The sequence below is a fragment of the Cyprinodon variegatus genome, unplaced genomic scaffold (assembly GCF_000732505.1).
Source record: "Cyprinodon variegatus isolate N-32 unplaced genomic scaffold, C_variegatus-1.0 Scaffold904, whole genome shotgun sequence".
Lineage (NCBI taxonomy): Eukaryota > Metazoa > Chordata > Actinopteri > Cyprinodontiformes > Cyprinodontidae > Cyprinodon > Cyprinodon variegatus.
This window is the reverse complement of record NW_015151357.1, coordinates 104,595-124,098: the sequence shown is the minus strand read 5'-3', so window position 1 is coordinate 124,098 and position 19,504 is coordinate 104,595. Positions and strand designations below refer to the sequence as shown.

The window sequence follows — 19,504 nt, the reverse complement described above, 5'->3', positions numbered from 1 at the left end:
CCCTACCGGGTAGGGCAATAGACTTCTTAAAGTATCAAAAATCTAAATTCCCAGCTGGCTGGAAATTGAATATAACAGTCATTCACAACATAAATATGGTATCCAACCTGGATTGGCATTGAATACAGTATACAGAAAATCACAACACTCCTTATTCTTTTGCTTTAAACTCTTTAAACGACCGGGCTGGCAGGGGAAGCTAAATACGTCTCCATTTAATTTTTACTCTGTGTAAAGACTCTGTCTCTAGCCTTAACATCAGCAGAGCTAATATCTGTGTCCAGCTGAACGACCTGCAGAGGGCTGTGCCATGTGCCCACACCTTCCTCCAGAGAAACCCAGAGGACCAGGAGATGCTCCAGCTGATGGAGGAGTACAAGAACGAGTACGACCTCAGCGGCTTCCTCATCGACCATGAAGAACGACTTTATGAGGTGAAACAGTCTGACAGTAGCGCTTCTCAGTGATGTTACAGTAATTTTTTGGGTAAAGATTAAAAAATAAAAATGTATCTGAAGTATATCTCACACAGAGACATACTTCAGATTCTTCTTAAATGGATAACTAAACTACAGCTTTTTTGGTCCTCACATGTCACCCATATGCCCTCTTTTCTCCTCAGTTTTGTGACTTGTTTGAACATAACCCACATTCTTTTAACTAATCCCTTAAGGTTTTTTCTTTTTTTCCCCCTAGCCTTCCTTTGTTAGTGCTGTGAAACTGCTCGACTCCGGCAACTACAACAGCAGCGTTAAACGCCTGGAGGAAGCATTGAGGCTCTACCTGCAGGAGTTTGACCTCTGTCAGGCAGAATGTGAGGGGATCAATCATTTTTCATCAGAAATGGACTTCTACGAACTATTAACAGGTAAGAATACAGAATGTAATGGTTTTTAATGTGAATAAGTTTCTTTTCACAAACATCACAAGCTAACTTTTCATAACAAGTGGCTTTTATTTTATTTTTACTGACTGAGAACAGTTTGATAAAGCTGACAACAAGAGAAGATCAACCTTTCAAAGCTGTAAAATGGGTGTAACACAAGATTCCTTTTTTGGACCACTGTCATTCTGCTATTTAAATCTTAAAAACTCACAAAAAGAGAAAAGACAATTAGGAGTAATTTATTGACACAATTACTTTGTCTTTGGCGCTCAGACCTCGGCAGGAAACATAGTGCTTAATTTTGATAGATATGCATGAACAGGAGTAAAGAATAGGGCTGTTTCCACCCAGGCCTGAAACTGGTGGTGGAGTGGAGATAGATGAAGTTGGTCAGTCTGTAGACTGCTGGTTGGCGAGACGGTATGCTGAGCTTTATGGGGAGATCCAGTGGACTGCGTGAGCTGATACTAGAGCTTCACTCAGGGACCTGGAAGATGGAAGTCCAGAGTGGATAACACAGGTTTGAGAACCTGTCCATGATGAGCAAGCATGAAGCGACAGTGGAGAGGAAAAACTCCCCGTTGGGAAGAAACCTCTGGCAGAACCAGGCTCAACATGGCGGTCTTCTGCCGGACCGGTTAAGGTGAGACAGGGAAAGCAGTAACAGTCCGGGAGGAATGACACTCTGATGAAACTTTAGCTACGATTGTGGAGGAGGGGCTGGAGGTGGGTTGAATTGGTGTAATCTGAATGAAGTCACAGCGCATCTGCCGTCTGCGCACAGGGCAGACCGTTGCGTATAGGAGGCCTTTTAAGATGAACTTTGAATGCCGATTGGCTTTCGTGGAGGTGTGGTTCAAAGCTGATTGGCTGTGTCACAGGTGGATGTATGAAAAACAATGAGTTTGTTCAGTTGAACTTCTGCCCAGGCTCCAAATATCAATAAAATAAAGTGTCTTTTCACCCTGGGTTCACACAGGGTATCATGAGTTATTTTCCTTGCATATAGTCAACCCCTGCCAGGTGTATTTTATATAGACCAGATGAACCAGACAGACGTGAAGAATAAAACCGATCTGGTACATTTCTAAATAGGATAGAATGGGGCTGTCCATCTGCATTAATGGACCCTTTATGCATCCAGTGTGAATTGCTTCACAGGATAACATGTGAGAGATTAAAAGGAATACACAGAAAGTAGTCAGTGTAACCCAGGGTGAGAAAGTTTCTATCTTTGAACAGAACCCAAAATTTTGGTCAGTTTTGCAATCAGATGCAAAGTCAGTAATCTTACTATTAATGTTCAAATTAACAGTAAACTATGTTTACAAGGATATAAATATAAAACAAAGTAAAAGAAAACAAGAACTAACCTACCTAAAGCTGTCTTTGCCTGATAAGATCAGTTATTTCTGTAAATTCTGTAAATATTGTATTTTACTTTTTCCCTTTAAAGAAGTTTACATCGACTCGTTGAAGTGCCAGATAAAGTGTGAGGAAAATCTGATGCCCAACGTTGGTGGTTACTATGTAGAGAACTTTGTGTCCACTATTTACCACTACCTCCAGTATGCTTATTACAAATGTAAGTTCAGCACAGGTTGAGCAAATAAGCTTTTCTACCTCAGATTCATGTTCTGTAGTATGAACCCTATCTCTGTTATTCTCTGCACAGTGAATGACGGCCGTAGAGCCGTGCCATGTGCATATAGCTACTTCCTGTTCCAGCCAGAAGATCCAGTAATGAAGGACAACCTGCTGTATTATAAGGCCTACAGTCAACAATGGGGTCTACAGTCGCATCACTTCACACCAAGAACAGTAAGAGGAACTTCCTCTAAAATAACAAACACAGAAACAGTTCAGAAAATATGATAACACAGAAAATCATAAGTAAAACAATTCTAACTTCTCCATTCCACTTATATTTAAAACAATTAATTCAATATAATATGAATAAATAAAGTAGCTGGATTTTTTAATTTGGAAAAAAAACACTTAAATAAGTTTAAGAAACAAAATATCCCTTTGAAGGGAAATAAAATGTTTAAAAGTTATTTAGACTCTTAATATTTCTCCCTAAACTTTTATATCAGATTATTAATGATAAATTTCTATTTTTCCAAGGCTAGCTACAGGGACGGCAGTGAGTCATGTAAATATAATCTGTATTTTAACAGGAGGCTGTCAGATATTACAACAAGACCATCACTCAAAAACAGATGTTGACATTTATAGGGAAGTACTTGGAGACGAATGATGAGGTAAACCATAAAAAAATTGTTTATTAAAACATTTCCAAAACTCTAATCTCACCGTGTGCTTCAGTCGTCCATTTAACTATATGTGCTTCTTGTTATTTCTCCAAGGATTTCTGTGAACCAGAAGAAAATGCAGATATTTCCTCTGAATCTCCTGATGCAGAGTTTGAAGGCGTGGGAGACTATGAGGAGTCCATCTTTGCAAGCTGGACGCAGATAAAAGGAAAAGGAGATGCAGGAGAGGCTGAAAACTGAAGAAGTGAGGAGTGGTCGCAGTATTTCCTCTTATTATGATCTTTTATTCTTCTTAAAGGGAATTTCAGAATATATTATTTTATTAGATACTACCTAATACGTGTACTTCAGCAACACACAATTTAAGCAGAAAGGAGTTTATTTTTGCTTTGCTTCCAATTACATAGACATTATTGTACTCGTTTGCTGATGTCTTTTCATTTTAAGTTCTATAAATAATTTTATCTCCAGCCCTTGGAAGATGGACGACATTTTGAACAGAAAAGAGGACAAAAGAGAAAGTAGAACACCTAAAAAAAATATTGATTAATATGATTTAGAAATAGGAAAATAAGTGCTTAGTTAAAGCATTATAATGTGGTCTTTTAATGTATTTCACATTTTGTATTTTTAGAGCTTCAACAATAAAAAGGGAAAAAAAATATCAGATTTTGTGACCTGCTGTTGCTTCTTTGTCTGTAGATCCAGACTGAAATGGGTTCTTCTAGTTTTCTGCATATTAAAGACATGTTTGGAGGAAAAATTAGGTTAGAAATTAATGCAAGAAGAGCTTTGAAGAAAATGCAATATATTTTAAATATAATTTGAAACAAAAATTACTTAGTATTTTTTTCCCCAACCACAAAGTAAAAGACAGCAGAAAATTATGACAAAGTATGGATGCTTAAACCAAAGCGACTTTAGTAAGAATATTGTTGTTTTTTTTTGTCAGGAAGAACCAAAAAGTAAAATAAAAAAAAAGGTAATAGGTCTTTAAATATAGTTTGGTTTAACCTGAGGATTCAGTCTTTTATTAATTCACACCTGCTATATAAATGAACTTATTGATTGGAAAACATCTACAATGTTACAGTAAGTAAATACTGTCATGAGAAAATCAACTTTAATCAACTCAAAGGAGACATAAAGGCCAGAAAACGTCCCTTAAACAAAATTTTTACCAACATTATTGCAACAAGGTTATCAGAGGGTTATTTTTAAATATTCTTTCCCTATCTGTTTTTATGGAATGATGTAACGTCACAAATAAAGCTTTAATATAATTTGAAATTGTGAATGAATTTAATCAATAAAATTTTATTTAAAACAAATTAACCAGTCAGTTCAAAATGGAAATACTTTGAGAGCCACTTTTTTTGTTGTTGTTGTTGTTATGACCCAAATTCCCTACTTTTTGCTAAATGAGGACAGTATTGTGGTTCTTAAAAAAAATGGTTTCTGTAAATAAGGCATTTCAGTTTGTGCTATTCCGCTCTTTGATTCATCTTTCTGTATTTAAATGTTTTCCTATAAAGGAATTTATTACATTATTCTAACTAACTGAAAGGATAAAATAATACATTTCCCATTTTGATGAAGATTTTAATCTCTCTACATTTTTTTTCTTCCATTAGTAAAACAAATGCATCCTTTTTCAAAACAGTATCATGTCGAAGTTGTCCAAGACTTTAAACTCAGATAATCCTCATTAAAACAAAGCCACCAATAGTTGCTCAGCTAAAACTAGTGAAATGTGTTTTGTTTTATAGGATATCTAATTAGTAAAATATAAGAGTAATGAGACATTTTCCGGTTAGACAAACACCAAATACACCATCAAAATCAGGTATTCAGGTATTCTTTAATATAGTTAATTATGTGTTTGCATCGAAAGTCAGGAGTAAATGATGCCAACATCCACATCCATACTCAGGAAACAAATCATAACCTCATCTTTTCCTCAGTCATCATCCTGCCTTTAAATCAGAAGATACTCCTTTAATGCCACTGTAGGATGCTGGCAGTGTAGTTTGATCGTTCTTCTTGGGATCTACGCTGCTGCCCTGCTGAAACCTGTTAGAAGGCAACACCTGATGAGGGATAACCGGAGGAGCCAGATGTGACACACTCCACAGCTCAGAAGGAAGTGATGTCACAGAAAAACAGCTTAACTAATTTTACTGGTTTTCTACATAGTAACAGTTTAGATATTATGATCTAAACTAAATGTATTGCTTATGTGAAACTTTTGTATCACTTAACTTTATATTTTATATGCTTTTCGCAGTTTGGTTGCACAGCTGCATAAATTTACTGTGCCTTGCACAAGTTGTTTACATTTGGTCAGATTTAAACCACAAACTTCAATGCATTTTATCAGTTTATATATCAGATCAACATAAAGTGAAGTAATTGGGAAGTGGCACAGTTTTCTAATATTATTTTTACATTTTAAAAAGTGACCCTGCAGGTATAACCTATCAGTGGATTGATGGATACCGTTTAGATTTAGACATATTCATGCGGTAGAGAAGCCTAATAAAAGTTCCAATTGAGGATCTGTGGGAAGACTTAAATTATATTGCCAAAAGTATTCTTTAACAATTTAAATAATATAATTTAGTTGTTAAAAATATTTCCATGGCATGCACTCTTTCTACAAACCTTTGGCAAAGGTCTAGTAATTTTTAGCTTGGTGAATTCCAAAGAGGTACTGTGATGGAAATCTAGTCATGTTTGTCAACTGTCAGTGGTATCTTCAAGTGGAAGTGATTGCCATGTATAGACACGAGGTGGACAGAAGTAAAAAAGATAAAATAAAAAAAGATATAAAAAAGATATTGCATTTCATTATTTCAAGTGCAAAAAAGTGTACAATCTAATGATCTTATCCAAGAGTAAAACGACTCATTCCGTTAGAAGATTGTCTTATTTACCTACTTAAATTTAAGGGTAAATGCACTTATTTTAAGCAACTTGCACTTATTTCTAGATAGTTTTTGCAGTGATTTAGTAATCGTGCTTCTGCATCATTGAATTTTGTGGGAGTTGTTTGAACATGATCACTTCCTCTTCCAATAGGAAAAATGCATGTGCAGCAAGGTCATTAAATTAATGTGTGTAAAAAATTTGGTATTAGCCTGACTGGGCTGCATGGATTCCTGACGATAACCCAACAAAACACCTTTGGGATGAATTAGAGCGGAGGCTGAGAGCCAGGCCTTCTCATCCAACATCAGGGTGTGACCTCCAAAAAAATGTCCGAAACTTCCCATAAACCCTCTCCTAGACCATATGACAGCGTTTCCTGAAGGGTTAAGCTTCCATAGCTGCACAGGGGAACCAATGACGTATTGAGCTCTGTAGATTAAGAATGAGAGGACGCTTAAGTTTACATGAGTCAAGGCAGGTGACAGAACCTGATTGAAATGAAACTTTGCCAAAGAAAAGTGAACCAAATTCAAAGTTGGAAGAGATGTAACCCAAAACCCCACTTCAGCATCAAACGATCACTTTGTGTTGATCTTTCGCATAAAATCAGGTTTGCGGTTTCAACAGGACAAAATGTAAAAACTGTATACAGGAGTTTCCAAGTCCCAGCAGGAGATTCCTGACCTGATGTGTCAATTACACACCCTGGCGTTGTGTTTAAATCTCTCTGAGGCATATATGTAACATGACAGTCGCCAACTGTTGTATTTAGACCCTTTCTGACTATTTCCTCTATTGGAGGCAGGAAGAAGAGTCTCTGTAAAAGACTTGTGCTTCCGTTCACAGTGGCAGTAAGTCACTGCTGTCTAATTTAGACTCTAAGCTATTTACAACAGCACCCATGTTTAGCATTTCTGTATGCATATGTAACGTCATAAGAAAAAGTTTGCGAAGCCTTCACAATAATTCCCTGTACTTTAATGTAAAAAGAAACAGCAGCATATTTACCATTCTGAGGAACATCCGAGTACTGGGATAGTTACCAAATAAAGATTATTAGCAAATCCTTTTTATTTATTTTTATTTTTTTGAGTACGGACACTAGTGGCTTGTTTTTCTGACAGTAGGCTGAGATTAAAGGGGGTATGTAAATATTTGATTTTGATGTAAGAAGTGCACTAAAGTTGAAAAAAGTGTGCAAAGATGTGGACATTTGCAAATTTACTGATTTAAATGTTTGTAACAGATAATTACTTGGGCTTTGGCTGTGACTAATAGCGACACAAAGATGGAGGTCGACCACTGAGATAATTTCTTTTACAAAAATCAGAAAGTTAAATATGGAGGGTTGGGGATAGGGTAATGAAGACCTCTGATCTAGAAACTCCACAAAGGCTAACAGGAGGGATCTAGAGGCTATATTTAGAAGAGGACGCTAATTCTAACTCGGTCTAATTCTGTAATAATTCATATTTTCTGTTACTCCAATAAACATGTTATCACTCCCTTTTTACAGCTTTCATAAGAAATGATATAGTAAAAGGAAAGTGCTACTTCGAGAGCTCTGTCAGTTATAAACAAATAAAAAATCCCCCAAACTAAGAAGCTCCTAAACCTTTTCCTATGTCTGAATATATGTACATATGTAAATATATAAGTTTGGATATGGATTATATATTTTACAGCAGGGAGAATACATTCAGTGCAGACATGTGCAATTTTCCGTCAGGCTGTTCCGATGTCTTTAAGAACAAGCTTCCTTTAAAAGGTCCTGTAGCACATATATCATATCAAGGCAGCATAAGAGCAGAAATTATGGCTATTATTGTGGAATGTACAGTTCTAATCTACGGCATGTCTGAGTGGACAAAATGCCAACTTTCAATTACAATAAATGATATTTGAACCACCTGTATTGCAGGTAAAGTCCCATCATAGAGAGGAGAAGGCTGCTCCAGGAACTCAGAGGTTTGTTTTAATTACTTAAAGGGGGGAAACATAAGAGTCGGATCTACAGTCTGTGTCCAGAACCATGAGGTTAAATAAGAAGAAAACAGGAAGCGATGCGGTCAACTGTAACGTAGAAATCAGCTCCCATACAAATCCAACGACTGCCGGCAAGAACATTGGGAAGATCCTTCTTCCTCCTGACTTCCCCATCATTCAGATGTTTTTTCTCCAGGCAGACTAAACTCAGCTGGAGTTAGAATCAACGGTCGGAGCAGGAGATAGGAAAAAAAATAAATAAAAAGACCCGATGGCTGAGGAAGAAGAAGACGGCTCTGTTCTCTTCCCTCAAAGGGGACAGGATAGAAGGAAGACAGGAAACACAATTCAGACTCCTGAAGATCTGGACATGATAGCAGGAAAAGAGGAGACAGAATAGAAAGGCAGATAAAAAGATTAAAACATATAGATAACTGTGTAAAACCATGATACTGATACTTATTATGGTGAGAGGAACAGGTTTAAAATAAGAACTTTTGAAATTAACCTGACAACATAATTTTCCTCATGTTTGGTTTCAATCTATAAACCCATAGAACCCAAAAAATAAGACACTTGTCTTTTGATCCTAGAAAATGAGCATATGAAAAAAATACCTGCCAAAAAAATCCAACATTTTTCTATTGCATTTAATTTAAATCTAATATTAACTCTAGTTCCCCCAACACAACAATATTTTTCATTTTTCAAAGGCAGTTTTGAAGCTTGAAGCATTTTTTGCCTGTGAAAACTCAAAAACGATTTCCAAATCAAAATGGCAGAAATTTTGTAAGTTTTTAGTACAGTTGCTAAAAGTTGATTTTTATGTATGTATAAAAAGAACTTCAGCATGTGGAAACCTTAAATCAAAACTTTTTGAAGCAATTTATACACAAGGGAGAGAACAAAATAAAGAGTGGGGTTTAAAAAGCATATGATGGACTTGAGGGGGGAAAATCCAGGACATTTTATATAAACACAGCAGAAGTAAAGCATAAAAAAAAACAACCACAAAATAATGTCACAGACAAAGCAGAGGATTAAACTATGACTTAAAAACAAGTTTCTGACTAAAAATAAATTAAACATTGAACAAATGAATTATTTCTTAGCTTTTTTTTAGCTGCTGGATCCAAACCGTAATAGCTTTATTATATATAAATAGAAGACAATATAGACAAAGTGTTTCATTAATGGAAAAAGTGGTGCAAAGGAAGATAAACCACAAGTCTCTTTAGAGATAAGGATATTTTGTAAATGATAATAAAGAATTAAACTAATACTGAACAGGAAAGTAAGGCCAGCGATGCTCTAGGACTGGGATTAGGATTAAATGCCTGATTCGTACCGTCCTTTCCTGATGTTCCTGGATCGATAGAGATGAAGGGAGGAGACAAAGCAGAAAACAAACTCCAGTGAGATCATCAACTTACGCATGAACCACACTAGAAAAAAATCTGCTGGTTTAAAAGTTTCAAGAGCAGAAAGAGGAGTGGGAAGCAGGTCCTGTCATTCAGCATCGCAGACTAAACTCTGCCAGCATGGGTGTGTTTATCAGAGCATTTCTGAGATGATGATGGAAGATTATAAATGATAGTGCAGACATGCCAATGCAAAGCTGCTGAGAGGATAACAAGAAGCAGATTGTAAACAAAGCAGAAAGAAAACCAACAGAAGAAACAAAGACCATGTAAACATGGTTCTAAATCCAACTAAATCCTGCTGATTTGTTGTTAGAAGTTCGTTTACTACAGACTCACACATCTAATGGTCCTGCTTTAGAATAGGAGCAGCAGCTCTCCAAGGTGGAACGTGGTGCATAGATTTTTGTTAAGATTTCAGGTTGAAAAACTTTTTTTTTTTTTTGCAAAGCACATTTCCTTAAATAAAGATATCTAAACTTCTATAAATAAAAAAACATTAAAAACTGTGTTCATGCCACAAATACCATCTTTAGCAGCACCATATTTTAAAATAGCTGATCCTGGAACTATTTTCTTCCTAGGTAAACTCAAATGATTAAAATAATCATCATAAAAATTTTTCTGAGCATCAAACAGACCATCGTCTCATCCTAATTCCTGATTCAGTAGGATAAAAAAAACTTGGGAAACAGAGGATTGTGGGAATGACGGCTGGAAAAGTCAGACCCTTAAGGCACAAAAATTAATAAAAAATTTAACATATCATTGGATATACAGCAGGTAATAGCTATTAGCTATTTTAGAAAAAAAAAAAAGCTGGTCAAACTTTAGTTATTTGAAAACGAAAAGATAAATTCTGAAATCCAAAGATATTGCCCTTTTTTTCCTTAATCTATTATTAATAAAGAAACATTCAAAAGGAAAACAATTTCCACGTTAAGAAATCTGTTAACAAAAATACTTTGCACCACATTTATTCCTACAAGGCAAGGCCGGTTTATCTATATATCACATTTCAGTAGCAAGACAATTCAAAGTGCTTTGCATATTAGGGACATGGAAACACAGGTAAAGGTGCATTGCTAGATAATAAAAAAATAAATAAAAAGGAAGAAAGTTGGGACTACAAATTTAATGTTTAGGTCAAAGACCACCATAAAAATTACAATGTTAAACTCAACTTAAGTTTAACAGTTGTCTAGGAGTTTATTCCAGATTAGTGGAGCATATGAACTAAAAGCTGCTTGGTTCTAATTGTTGGTATATAGAGTAGATTATAGTATTTCGGTGATTAACTGAAGGATTTTAAATGATCAGAGATAGCTGGGAAGATGTGCTATACATCCTCCTAGTGAGGCTGCAATATTCTGAGTCAACTGCAGCTGTTTGATTTACTTTTAGGCAAACCTAAATCAAGCCCACTAAAGAAGAACGCATGACTAGGTTTTTGAAGGTCCTGTTGAGACATTTGTCTCTTAATCCTGGAGACGTTCTTTATCTGATAGAAGACTTTGTTACTGCCTTTATGTGTTTTTGAAGTTTCAGGTCTGCATCCATTACTACTTTGGTTAGTGGTTAATTAACTGAAGCTGTGTGTTAACTTTTGAATACTCTTCCTTTGGTCTAAAATATGATTACTTCCATTTTGTTTTGAATCAGTCGAGGAAAATTTTGGTACCAATTTCCTCCATGCATTTAATGCATTGATAGTCACTTGGTGACATTGTAATGTACAATGTAATGTAGTGTTTGTCATCAGCCATGCAAAGCCTAACGAGCCTCTAAATATTATTCATACAATAATAATAAAAAAGATTAATAAGTCATGTAACTGAACAAACATGTAGATTTACAAACTCATACTGAGGATGCAGCCGCTTTTAAAAGCCCTAATGGTCTCAGTCAGGTTGGAGCAGACAGTAGATAGAAGGCGTGTCAGGCAGCAGCATGCTTGAAGGAGCACAACACACATGGAGGGGCAGAGACATGCACAGAGGCATGCCAGAGCTCTTACTTGAATCCCCAGCCAGTTCCCCCCAGGATTATTGCAGCTATCAGAATTGCACCGGCAACTGAACCTATTATGATATTGGTTCCACTGGGCCCTGTGGGAGCGAATTCAACCGGTGAGACTCAGAAAATAGACTGAGAATTATAAGTTTTATAACCTAAAAAGAAAAACACTTTAATTGTTCTCTTTTTAGATGTGTTTAACTAAATCTCACTTTGTTGGTCCAGCTACATTATGACCATTAAAAGGGCCCTGCAGCCGATAGTGAAAGGAGCTGAAATTAAGATTCGGCAATTTATTTTTTCCAGGACCTGCTTCATACAGTAGGCACTGTGGGAACTCTGTTTGTCAGGGAATGTCACACCCTCTCCACTAACTGCTTGAACTACAGTAATCAAGCACAGCTTTTGGTTTTTAATTTATTCAATCCTTTTCACACTAAACTGTCTTGTTTTGCTTTACAATTTGAGTCAAACTATGAACTTCTAAAATAAACAGTGGACTTGCCTTGGCAGAGGTTTGCTAATATCCTGTAGGAGGATCTGTGTGGTTACCTCTTTTTTCTAGGTCCTCTGCTGGGGTTGGAGAGGGGCTCGGGTCGAACACGCTGCAGTCCTTTCCGGTGTATTCAGGATCACAGATACACTTCACCTCATTACTGCAGGTCTAAAAGGAAACAGGAGGAAATCAGCAGGTTTCTCAGCTTCAATCCTCTACTTAAAACATAATACAAAAAAAAAAAAAAAAAAAAAATCTAATGATCATAGGTAGATGATGACTATTTAGGTCCCTTGGATTTTTTTCTGAACAATTTTTTTTTTTACTTAAAAATTATGGTGATAGAATCAGTTGTATAGAGACAGAATCACAGTTTTGATCTGTTAAATGTTATTTTTAACCATGTGGAAAAAGACTATGCCTTATCCATTTTACTTCAATTATAATTTCTGTAATATTCCTGAATTTTAATGTATATTGACCAAAGAAACAACATTCCAGTGAATAACTTATTTAGCAACTATTTTTTAATATTTTTTGTTGCTTTTTTTTATTCAAGGGAAATGAAACTACATTTTTTAAATCAAAAATACAAATTTCCAAGTATAACAAAAAACTTTAAATGAACTAAATGAAGTGGAAATTTCCCTACACTTCTTTGCCCCCATGAAAACATGTGACCCCCCCCCCCTTCTAGAGAATGTGGTCAGAACCGTCACTGCCAGACAACAGACAAGTTGTGTGCTTTGGTTGGTTTTGGTAAAGTCTAACTGGTGACCTAGGAACAATCATAACCAGAGGAGCTTTTTGGGAATTCGGACTGAAGTTCCATGGTAGTTAATCTCTGTGATGATTAGATTTAGCCATGAAAAGTCGAGCGGGGCAGGGTTTTTGTTCTGGGGATTAGGAGAGTGGACTCACCCCATGGTTGGAGCAGATGTGTGAGGTTGGGGAGCCTGGGCAGGAGCTGAGGTTGAAGGTGGGGACAGGAAGGCATCGGCGCTCCAAACACATCATGTTTGGCCCACACGGCGTCCCGTCCTCCACGTAGCCTAGATCCAGACCATCATCCAGCACTGCATGACCCCCACTGGAACTCAAACAGTCTCAGTAAATCGACCAAATTAAGCATCCTTTTTGACCTTGAAACGTTTCCTTTCCTGGCTCACCTGCAGTCCAGGTATCTGCTTTGGTGATGGATTGTCAAACTGGTGAGCTTTCCCTGCAGTTCACCAAATCTGGGCCTTTCTGTTAGATTGGTGCAAAGCAGCAGCCCACACAGAACATCTCTGCGTGACAGGAGTAGACAGCACTGAGATTTATAAAAAAAACAAAAAAAATGATGCTGAAGGTTTTGTAAGGATGATCTTACTGTTTGTTGCACGGCAGCCATCCCTGCCCTCCGGGGTTCGGTCCACAGTTCCCTTTCTCTGTTCCCTCCGAATTAAGCTTTTCATAACAAAATCTGTCAGCTGAGTCTGAGGAAAGATTAAAGTCATCAAAAACAAATTATCCAGCTCCTTATAAAAGTCAGGCTTTCTCACTTTAGAGAAACCAACCTTAAAGTATTTTATTAAGATCTAAGGTGACAGTCCAACAAAGTAGGAATTTCATCCAGCCCATTTGCCATGATATTTAAACCCAGTGAGATTAGCTGTGTAATTTAGTCTCAGTACATATAACACTGTGGAGTGTTTAAACACACGCCACAGCATTGTAATATGGCAAAATGTCAAGAGATTCAAGGGTTATGAATGTTTTTATTTTCAAAAAATTCTCTCAAGGAGATTTGAAGTTCCCCAAAGTACCATTAGGAGGCAGTGTGGCTTCAAAAACTTACTGAAGCCCCACAGACTTCTGCACTGGCCATCTCTGGTCTTACAGCGGCCACCATAACACCGACCCTGATGGGAAGATTGGACACAACATTAAAAGAGAGATAAAGCACTTCGATGACGGCACAAAGATAAATATAAACATGTTATTTCACCTGGCCCGCTTCACATGTGTACCCGTCCAGCTTGTGGACATTGTGAGGACACTGAAAGAGACAGCTCCATCAGATATGCCTTGAACTAAACATGCATTTCTGGATATCGTCCTAAGAAGCCTGGTAGATGTTCTTCTTCACCTGGCTGGAGTCTCCTGTGCAGGTCTCAGGAATGTCGCAGTCATTCACAGCACCACGGCACGTCACTCCTCTGAGCTCATACTGGAGGACAGATAAAAAGTAAATCACAATCCTCACCAGAACTTGCAATATTGCAATATTAGTCTGAATATAATAACAGTTGCAATATTTATCATATTCAGAAAAGTTTCACGTCATTTCCTGGGCATCTGCAGAACATCTCAGAAGTGGAAATGTTTAATAAGTCGGTAGGGCTCACCTTGCAGTCCCTGCAACAGAGCCCATTGCTGCACATGGCGTTGTGGGTCAAAGTGCACTTCTTACAACAGTTGGCTCCACTTTGAGTACAGTCCTAAAGGCCAGAGAGAGCATAGTCATTTATTCCAGGTGTAAAGAGACAGAGCAGGTAGAGCTCCAAGCGTCATGTTTCAAAGGGACAAAAGATTTTTAGTTTGAAATCCTGCTTATCTTTTTCTTTAACTGAGATTATGGAAATTGCATTAATTTAGCTTTTTATTTTTTTAAGATCCTGCAGTGGCACTGTATAAAAAGCTACTTAAATAAAAATAGCTGACAATGTTAATAAAATCCTAGTTTGCATCATTCAGGCTTCTCAGCAGACTAAATTGTGGGTTATTACCAAGTTATGTGCTAAATGTTAAAAAAAATTACTTTAGCTTTCCAACCAGTTTTTTTATATAATTGCAGCATGTTTATTGGCACTCCTGGTGTGAAAAGCCTAAAAATACATATTTTTCGTGTCAGCTTGCTCCGTAGATGCTCATACAGATTAATTTAACAAATTTTCTACTATATGTAAGTAAAAAATAGCTAAAAATCGAAAGCTTTGCAGCCTACCTGTAAAGGAGAACAAAATAAAAATGAGTTTGTTGTCTTGGAATAACAAGGACCTCACCAAGCCAGTTGTTCCCTATAATATCAACCTGTGCTGCAGAGAAGGTAAGTTCCTAACCCGACCACAAGGAGGTGTGCAAGGGGTGTAAACAGCAACCATACAGCAACCAACATACAACCTTTGCCAACAGGTGAGTGTCTCAGTCAGGGTCATGGCTCTGTTCTCATCTTCTCCCTATTTCATTAGTTTTTAGCAGCATTTAGGTCTGCAGTCTGAGACGCTATTGGGACGGTTGGTTTTGCCACACAATAGATTATTGAACCATAATTTATTGTATGATCAAAAGCTTAAATATTTTCAGTTTCCTGGTTGAGGCCAGAAGAGTTTTAAATGCATTTTCTGATATGATAAAGAGTTCAGAGTAGCTACAGTCCTTCTGCAAGTAAAAAGACCAAATTCAGATTTTTTTCACTTAAAAAAAAAAATCCTAATCATGCCAGTTCTGTATGTTTTACTAAATCAAATCTGATAGTTATAAAGCGTCTGCGGTCTGAGCGGTTAAGTTATAATCCATCCGACTCTCACGTTATCATCAAGGCTCTCACTATTCCTTCATAGATTCCTGTACAACACAGCAGACGCTGCTCCAAAGAAACACATTATAAATAGTTCTGCTCTGATGTGATGTGATCATAAGATCGTTGTCTCCCATTGTTCAACAACAGAGATCCCGGCTGTTATTAACTTCATTAACAGCGTGCTGCTGTGTGACATTCTTTTTTCGCAAGCAGGTTTTATATTTAAGTAGAAATCTACATGAACACGCAAAACAAATCTGAATTGAAATCCTTGTAGATCCCTGGACTGTGTGGAAGAACAAAAGACTCAGAGCATCACAGGTCTTCCACTGAACTTAAGGTGTTTTTCATACATATTAATCCCTTATTTGACATCAGACCCAGCTGGAGTGTTTGCTGTTTAAAAAAGTCAATCTGCATTTTAATGTCACCACAGCTGACCATTGGAGTTAAAATCCCAGAAGAGTTTAGCAAACTCCCATGTTTATGTTTGAGATAGTAGGACAGCAGAAGGTTTTTTTTCTAGTATTCTTGCAAAAACACTCTATGAGAATAGCTGACTTCCATCTGTTATTACTGAAACCCCCCAAGATGCCACACATGTGAATATTCTGTAGTATAAACTACAAAACATTTTGCCTGCATCTGTTTAATAATAATTACAAGGGGCAAAGAAGTATGGCATCAAGGGGTTTGTAAAAAGAAAGATTTATTTTCTTCATTTCTTCTCTTTCAGCATGAAATTATGCTTCTAGAATAAAGGATCATTTAATTTTCAGGCAGTTTAAGACACATTATTATCAGAGGTACCAATAAGGGTGCAGTATTAAAAATATAATTATACTTGATATGAAAGTATACTTACCACCAGTGATCCACAGTCACATTGCTCTCCCAGCTCCACATATCCATTGCCACACTCTGGCGGGTCTAAAAGCTACAAAAGATAACAGATGAGTAAACTGCACCACATTGATAGCTGATAGGGCTGAAACTAATAATCAGATTAATCATAATTAATCGATTATTGAAATAATCATCAACTATTTTAGTAATCGTTAATCCTTAACTGGATAATAGAGACTCTAAAACATGGCTTTAGCTGACAGAGCAACCCACTTAGAGCAGTAATTCTATAAACATTTTTCAAAAAATATATAAAATTTTTGAATTAAGATAAAAAAAAAAAAAAACGTTTATGTCTGTCAATATGCTCTATCCAGAAATTCTCACATGGAAAATGTTTGTTTCACTTGATTTAATTCTTTAAAAATCTTCTTTAAGGAACCTTTTGCTATCAGATTATTAATCAGTTAATGAAAAAAATAATCCACAGATTAATTCACATAAGCAGAACTAAAAAAGCCAGCTGCCTCTCACCTTTGTCGGCTTGTTAAACAGGCAGCTCCCCCCTCCTTGCTGGAGGAAGCGTAGGTACTGATCTATACTGCAGCGGGAGAACTTCCTCGGCAGGTAATAGCTGATGGAAGTAGATATAATAACGGCAGTTAACTTTTGTTGGGTAATATTCATAAGTAAAGCATCGAACAAAAAATTCAGTCTTGCTTAAGTATTCATACCTTTTTCGTTAGGAACGTTTTATGGTGTGACAATTACAAATTTTATTGAATTAAAAGTTATTTTACTTGATTGATCAACACAAAATAGAGTATAGCATCAATTTCTACTGTGAAACATGGAGGTGACAGCAGAATGCTGTGGGGAGGTTTTTCCTATATGCTTGGGAAAGGGAAGCTTGCAGTTTCAATTTCAGCTTTCAGTCAGAAACAATCGTAGAAGAAAAACTGGTATTATAGGTTGGGGAACATTTAAGACCAGGGTGCTAAACGTAAGCCAAACAATTCGACAGAACTGTAATAAAACTGTTAAGACTGAAGCACAATCATGCTTTGTTTGTAAAACCAACACAAAGAAGATCACAACTTCTTTCCAAATCAGTTCCACTCTATTTTGATTTAGCCTATCAGGTAAAGCTTGTGTTTATAGCATGACAAAATGAGGCGTGAACATGTTTGCAAGACATAATGTAAATGTTTCTTACACATCTACATGTTAAATTGTTTATTATATTCTCCCAAATCTGTCATACCCTGTATCCTCCATGATGCAGCCCGACCAATCTGGACACCTGCAGCCTCCTGGACAAACAAAACATTGCTGTGATTAAAAAGACATCATAATACAAAGCTAAAGCTTAACCTAGTGGAGCAGTAAAAGTAAAATGTCTCTAACCAATCCTATATAAGGAGTTTTATGGCATTTCTGATTAAAATCATGTTACATCAAGAAGAATGCATCTTTGAGACTCAAATTCCACTTAAAAGAGCAGGTTTTTAACGAAAAACCCATATTGCAAATGTTCTAACTGGTCAAGTTAAAACCAAAGTTAATAATATATAATTAAGCCTACTTTTATCATAGCTGCTTCTCTGGACATTTTGGTTCTGTTCAGGTTTTCAGTTTTGCTTTGACTTTGGTCAGTCTGTGTTTCTTACTCATTAGTTTCTTTTCCCTTTTATGTTATATTAGTCTTTCTAGCCCTATTGTATTTCCCTGGTTACTCTTTATGCTCCTCTCCTTTCCCCTTAGCTCTCTTCTAGTCTCTTCTGTCCACGCCTCCTCCCAATTAGCTAATTACTCCATTCATTGTTCTGTCTCCCTATATATATTTCTCCTCTGCAGTAGCGATGAAGCCTCATGAGGCATTAAACCATTTTGGGCAAATTGCTTCAACAATCCCAAGTTCATGAAGCTTTGAATATGTCACACTTACTGGCGGAGAACATAACTACAGTTAGTATAATAATATGTGATTTTTTGCTATTGTTTTTCCTGTTTTTAAGTTCTTTTGAAGTTGTTCATGGTGTGTATAATAAAGTCTTTTGTAATTTTTTGTGTGTGTAGAATGTCTTAGAAGAGAACTATCTTTAAAGACAAACATTTTCTGTCATCTTAGTGAAATAAGCTCAAGCCGACAGTGAAAGTTATTGTGCAAATTGGGCAATGATGAGCAAAATAAAAGGTGTCAGTCATTTCTATTCAAAAATAATAGTTTTCCACAGTTTTTTGGTTTTAATCATGTTGGAAGTTATGTGTCAAACCAATCTTTTGGTTAAACCAGCCAATCTAATTTGGCGGTGTTTTTACCCAATCTATATTGGTAAAAAGGGCAAACCAATAAAAATTGGTCACATTGGCCAAAATAAGTATTATAGCAACTTTCAAAAGTTTAAACCAAATGTTGAACCAACAGCCATCAGACTGGAAGGGAAAGACTTATAGCAGTTGCCACTTGCAATAATAACTCTTCCTCAGAAAGCGATACAAATAATACAACTGAAACTAGCAGCTTGCTGAGATTCTGAATTTTAAATTTTTTTATCCAACCAAACTGACAAGTGGTGGTAACTGAAAAATAGAGATAGCAAAATATGTTTTAAGCTGTAAGAATTTGAGGAGTTTTATCCAGAACTCCTCAATTGGAAAAGTTTTAGTTTCACCTGGTTTAGTTTCATAAAGAAAACTTCTTTAAGGAAATTTTCGCTAATCGATTATTAATCAATTATTTGAAAAAAATAATGGACGGATTAATTGATTTGCAAATAATTGCTAGTAGCAGCCCTAGTCTAAGTTATAAAAAGGGTTCATAGTACACGCTATGTGGGTTTCAAACTTTTTCCCGGTCTCATTTTAAAGTGTTACGTGTCAATGAACAGTTACTGTAAATGTCCAAATGTTACTTTCTGTTGAAAAAATAATAAAAACTACAAGGTCATATAAACATGTTTAAGTAGGAAAAGTAAATTCAGACTTTGTCAAAACCAGTCATATAGATTGAAGACAGCTGATTAAAGTAAGTTAGTAATTTGACATGGTCTCTGAATCTGTCAGTTTGTTAACATCAAT

The 19,504-nt window shown here is 36.4% G+C and overlaps 2 protein-coding genes across 3 annotated transcripts in view; one reads left to right on the top strand and one right to left on the bottom strand.

Annotated features, from left to right (window-relative positions):
- LOC107099765 (synaptonemal complex protein SC65-like) overlaps positions 1-3,841 on the top strand; it is a 5,526-nt gene extending 1,685 nt beyond the window's left edge. Inside the window, exons 2-7 of the mRNA XM_015398025.1 lie at positions 285-434; positions 697-868; positions 2,343-2,471; positions 2,562-2,707; positions 3,067-3,150; positions 3,256-3,841. Coding sequence (XP_015253511.1) covers positions 285-434; positions 697-868; positions 2,343-2,471; positions 2,562-2,707; positions 3,067-3,150; positions 3,256-3,402 — 828 coding nt within the window. The 3' untranslated portion in view covers positions 3,403-3,841. The remainder of the gene's footprint in view (positions 1-284; positions 435-696; positions 869-2,342; positions 2,472-2,561; positions 2,708-3,066; positions 3,151-3,255) is intronic.
- A 2,166-nt stretch (positions 3,842-6,007) lies between these two features.
- Positions 6,008-19,504, bottom strand: part of LOC107099766 (disintegrin and metalloproteinase domain-containing protein 11-like) — a 41,430-nt gene continuing 27,933 nt past the window's right edge. The window contains exons 14-27 of one of the 2 annotated variants that reach the window (XM_015398027.1): positions 17,688-17,736; positions 16,958-17,057; positions 16,443-16,514; positions 14,403-14,495; positions 14,144-14,224; positions 14,003-14,053; positions 13,853-13,916; positions 13,385-13,490; positions 13,182-13,301; positions 12,934-13,102; positions 12,069-12,180; positions 11,518-11,608; positions 9,428-9,445; positions 6,008-8,443 (exon numbers count right to left, since the gene is read on the bottom strand). In XM_015398027.1, the coding sequence (XP_015253513.1) occupies positions 8,428-8,443; positions 9,428-9,445; positions 11,518-11,608; positions 12,069-12,180; positions 12,934-13,102; positions 13,182-13,301; positions 13,385-13,490; positions 13,853-13,916; positions 14,003-14,053; positions 14,144-14,224; positions 14,403-14,495; positions 16,443-16,514; positions 16,958-17,057; positions 17,688-17,736 (1,142 nt within the window). In that variant the 3' untranslated portion in view covers positions 6,008-8,427. The remainder of the gene's footprint in view (positions 8,444-9,427; positions 9,446-11,517; positions 11,609-12,068; positions 12,181-12,933; positions 13,103-13,181; positions 13,302-13,384; positions 13,491-13,852; positions 13,917-14,002; positions 14,054-14,143; positions 14,225-14,402; positions 14,496-16,442; positions 16,515-16,957; positions 17,058-17,687; positions 17,737-19,504) is intronic. The other variant, XM_015398026.1, reaches the window with a different exon arrangement.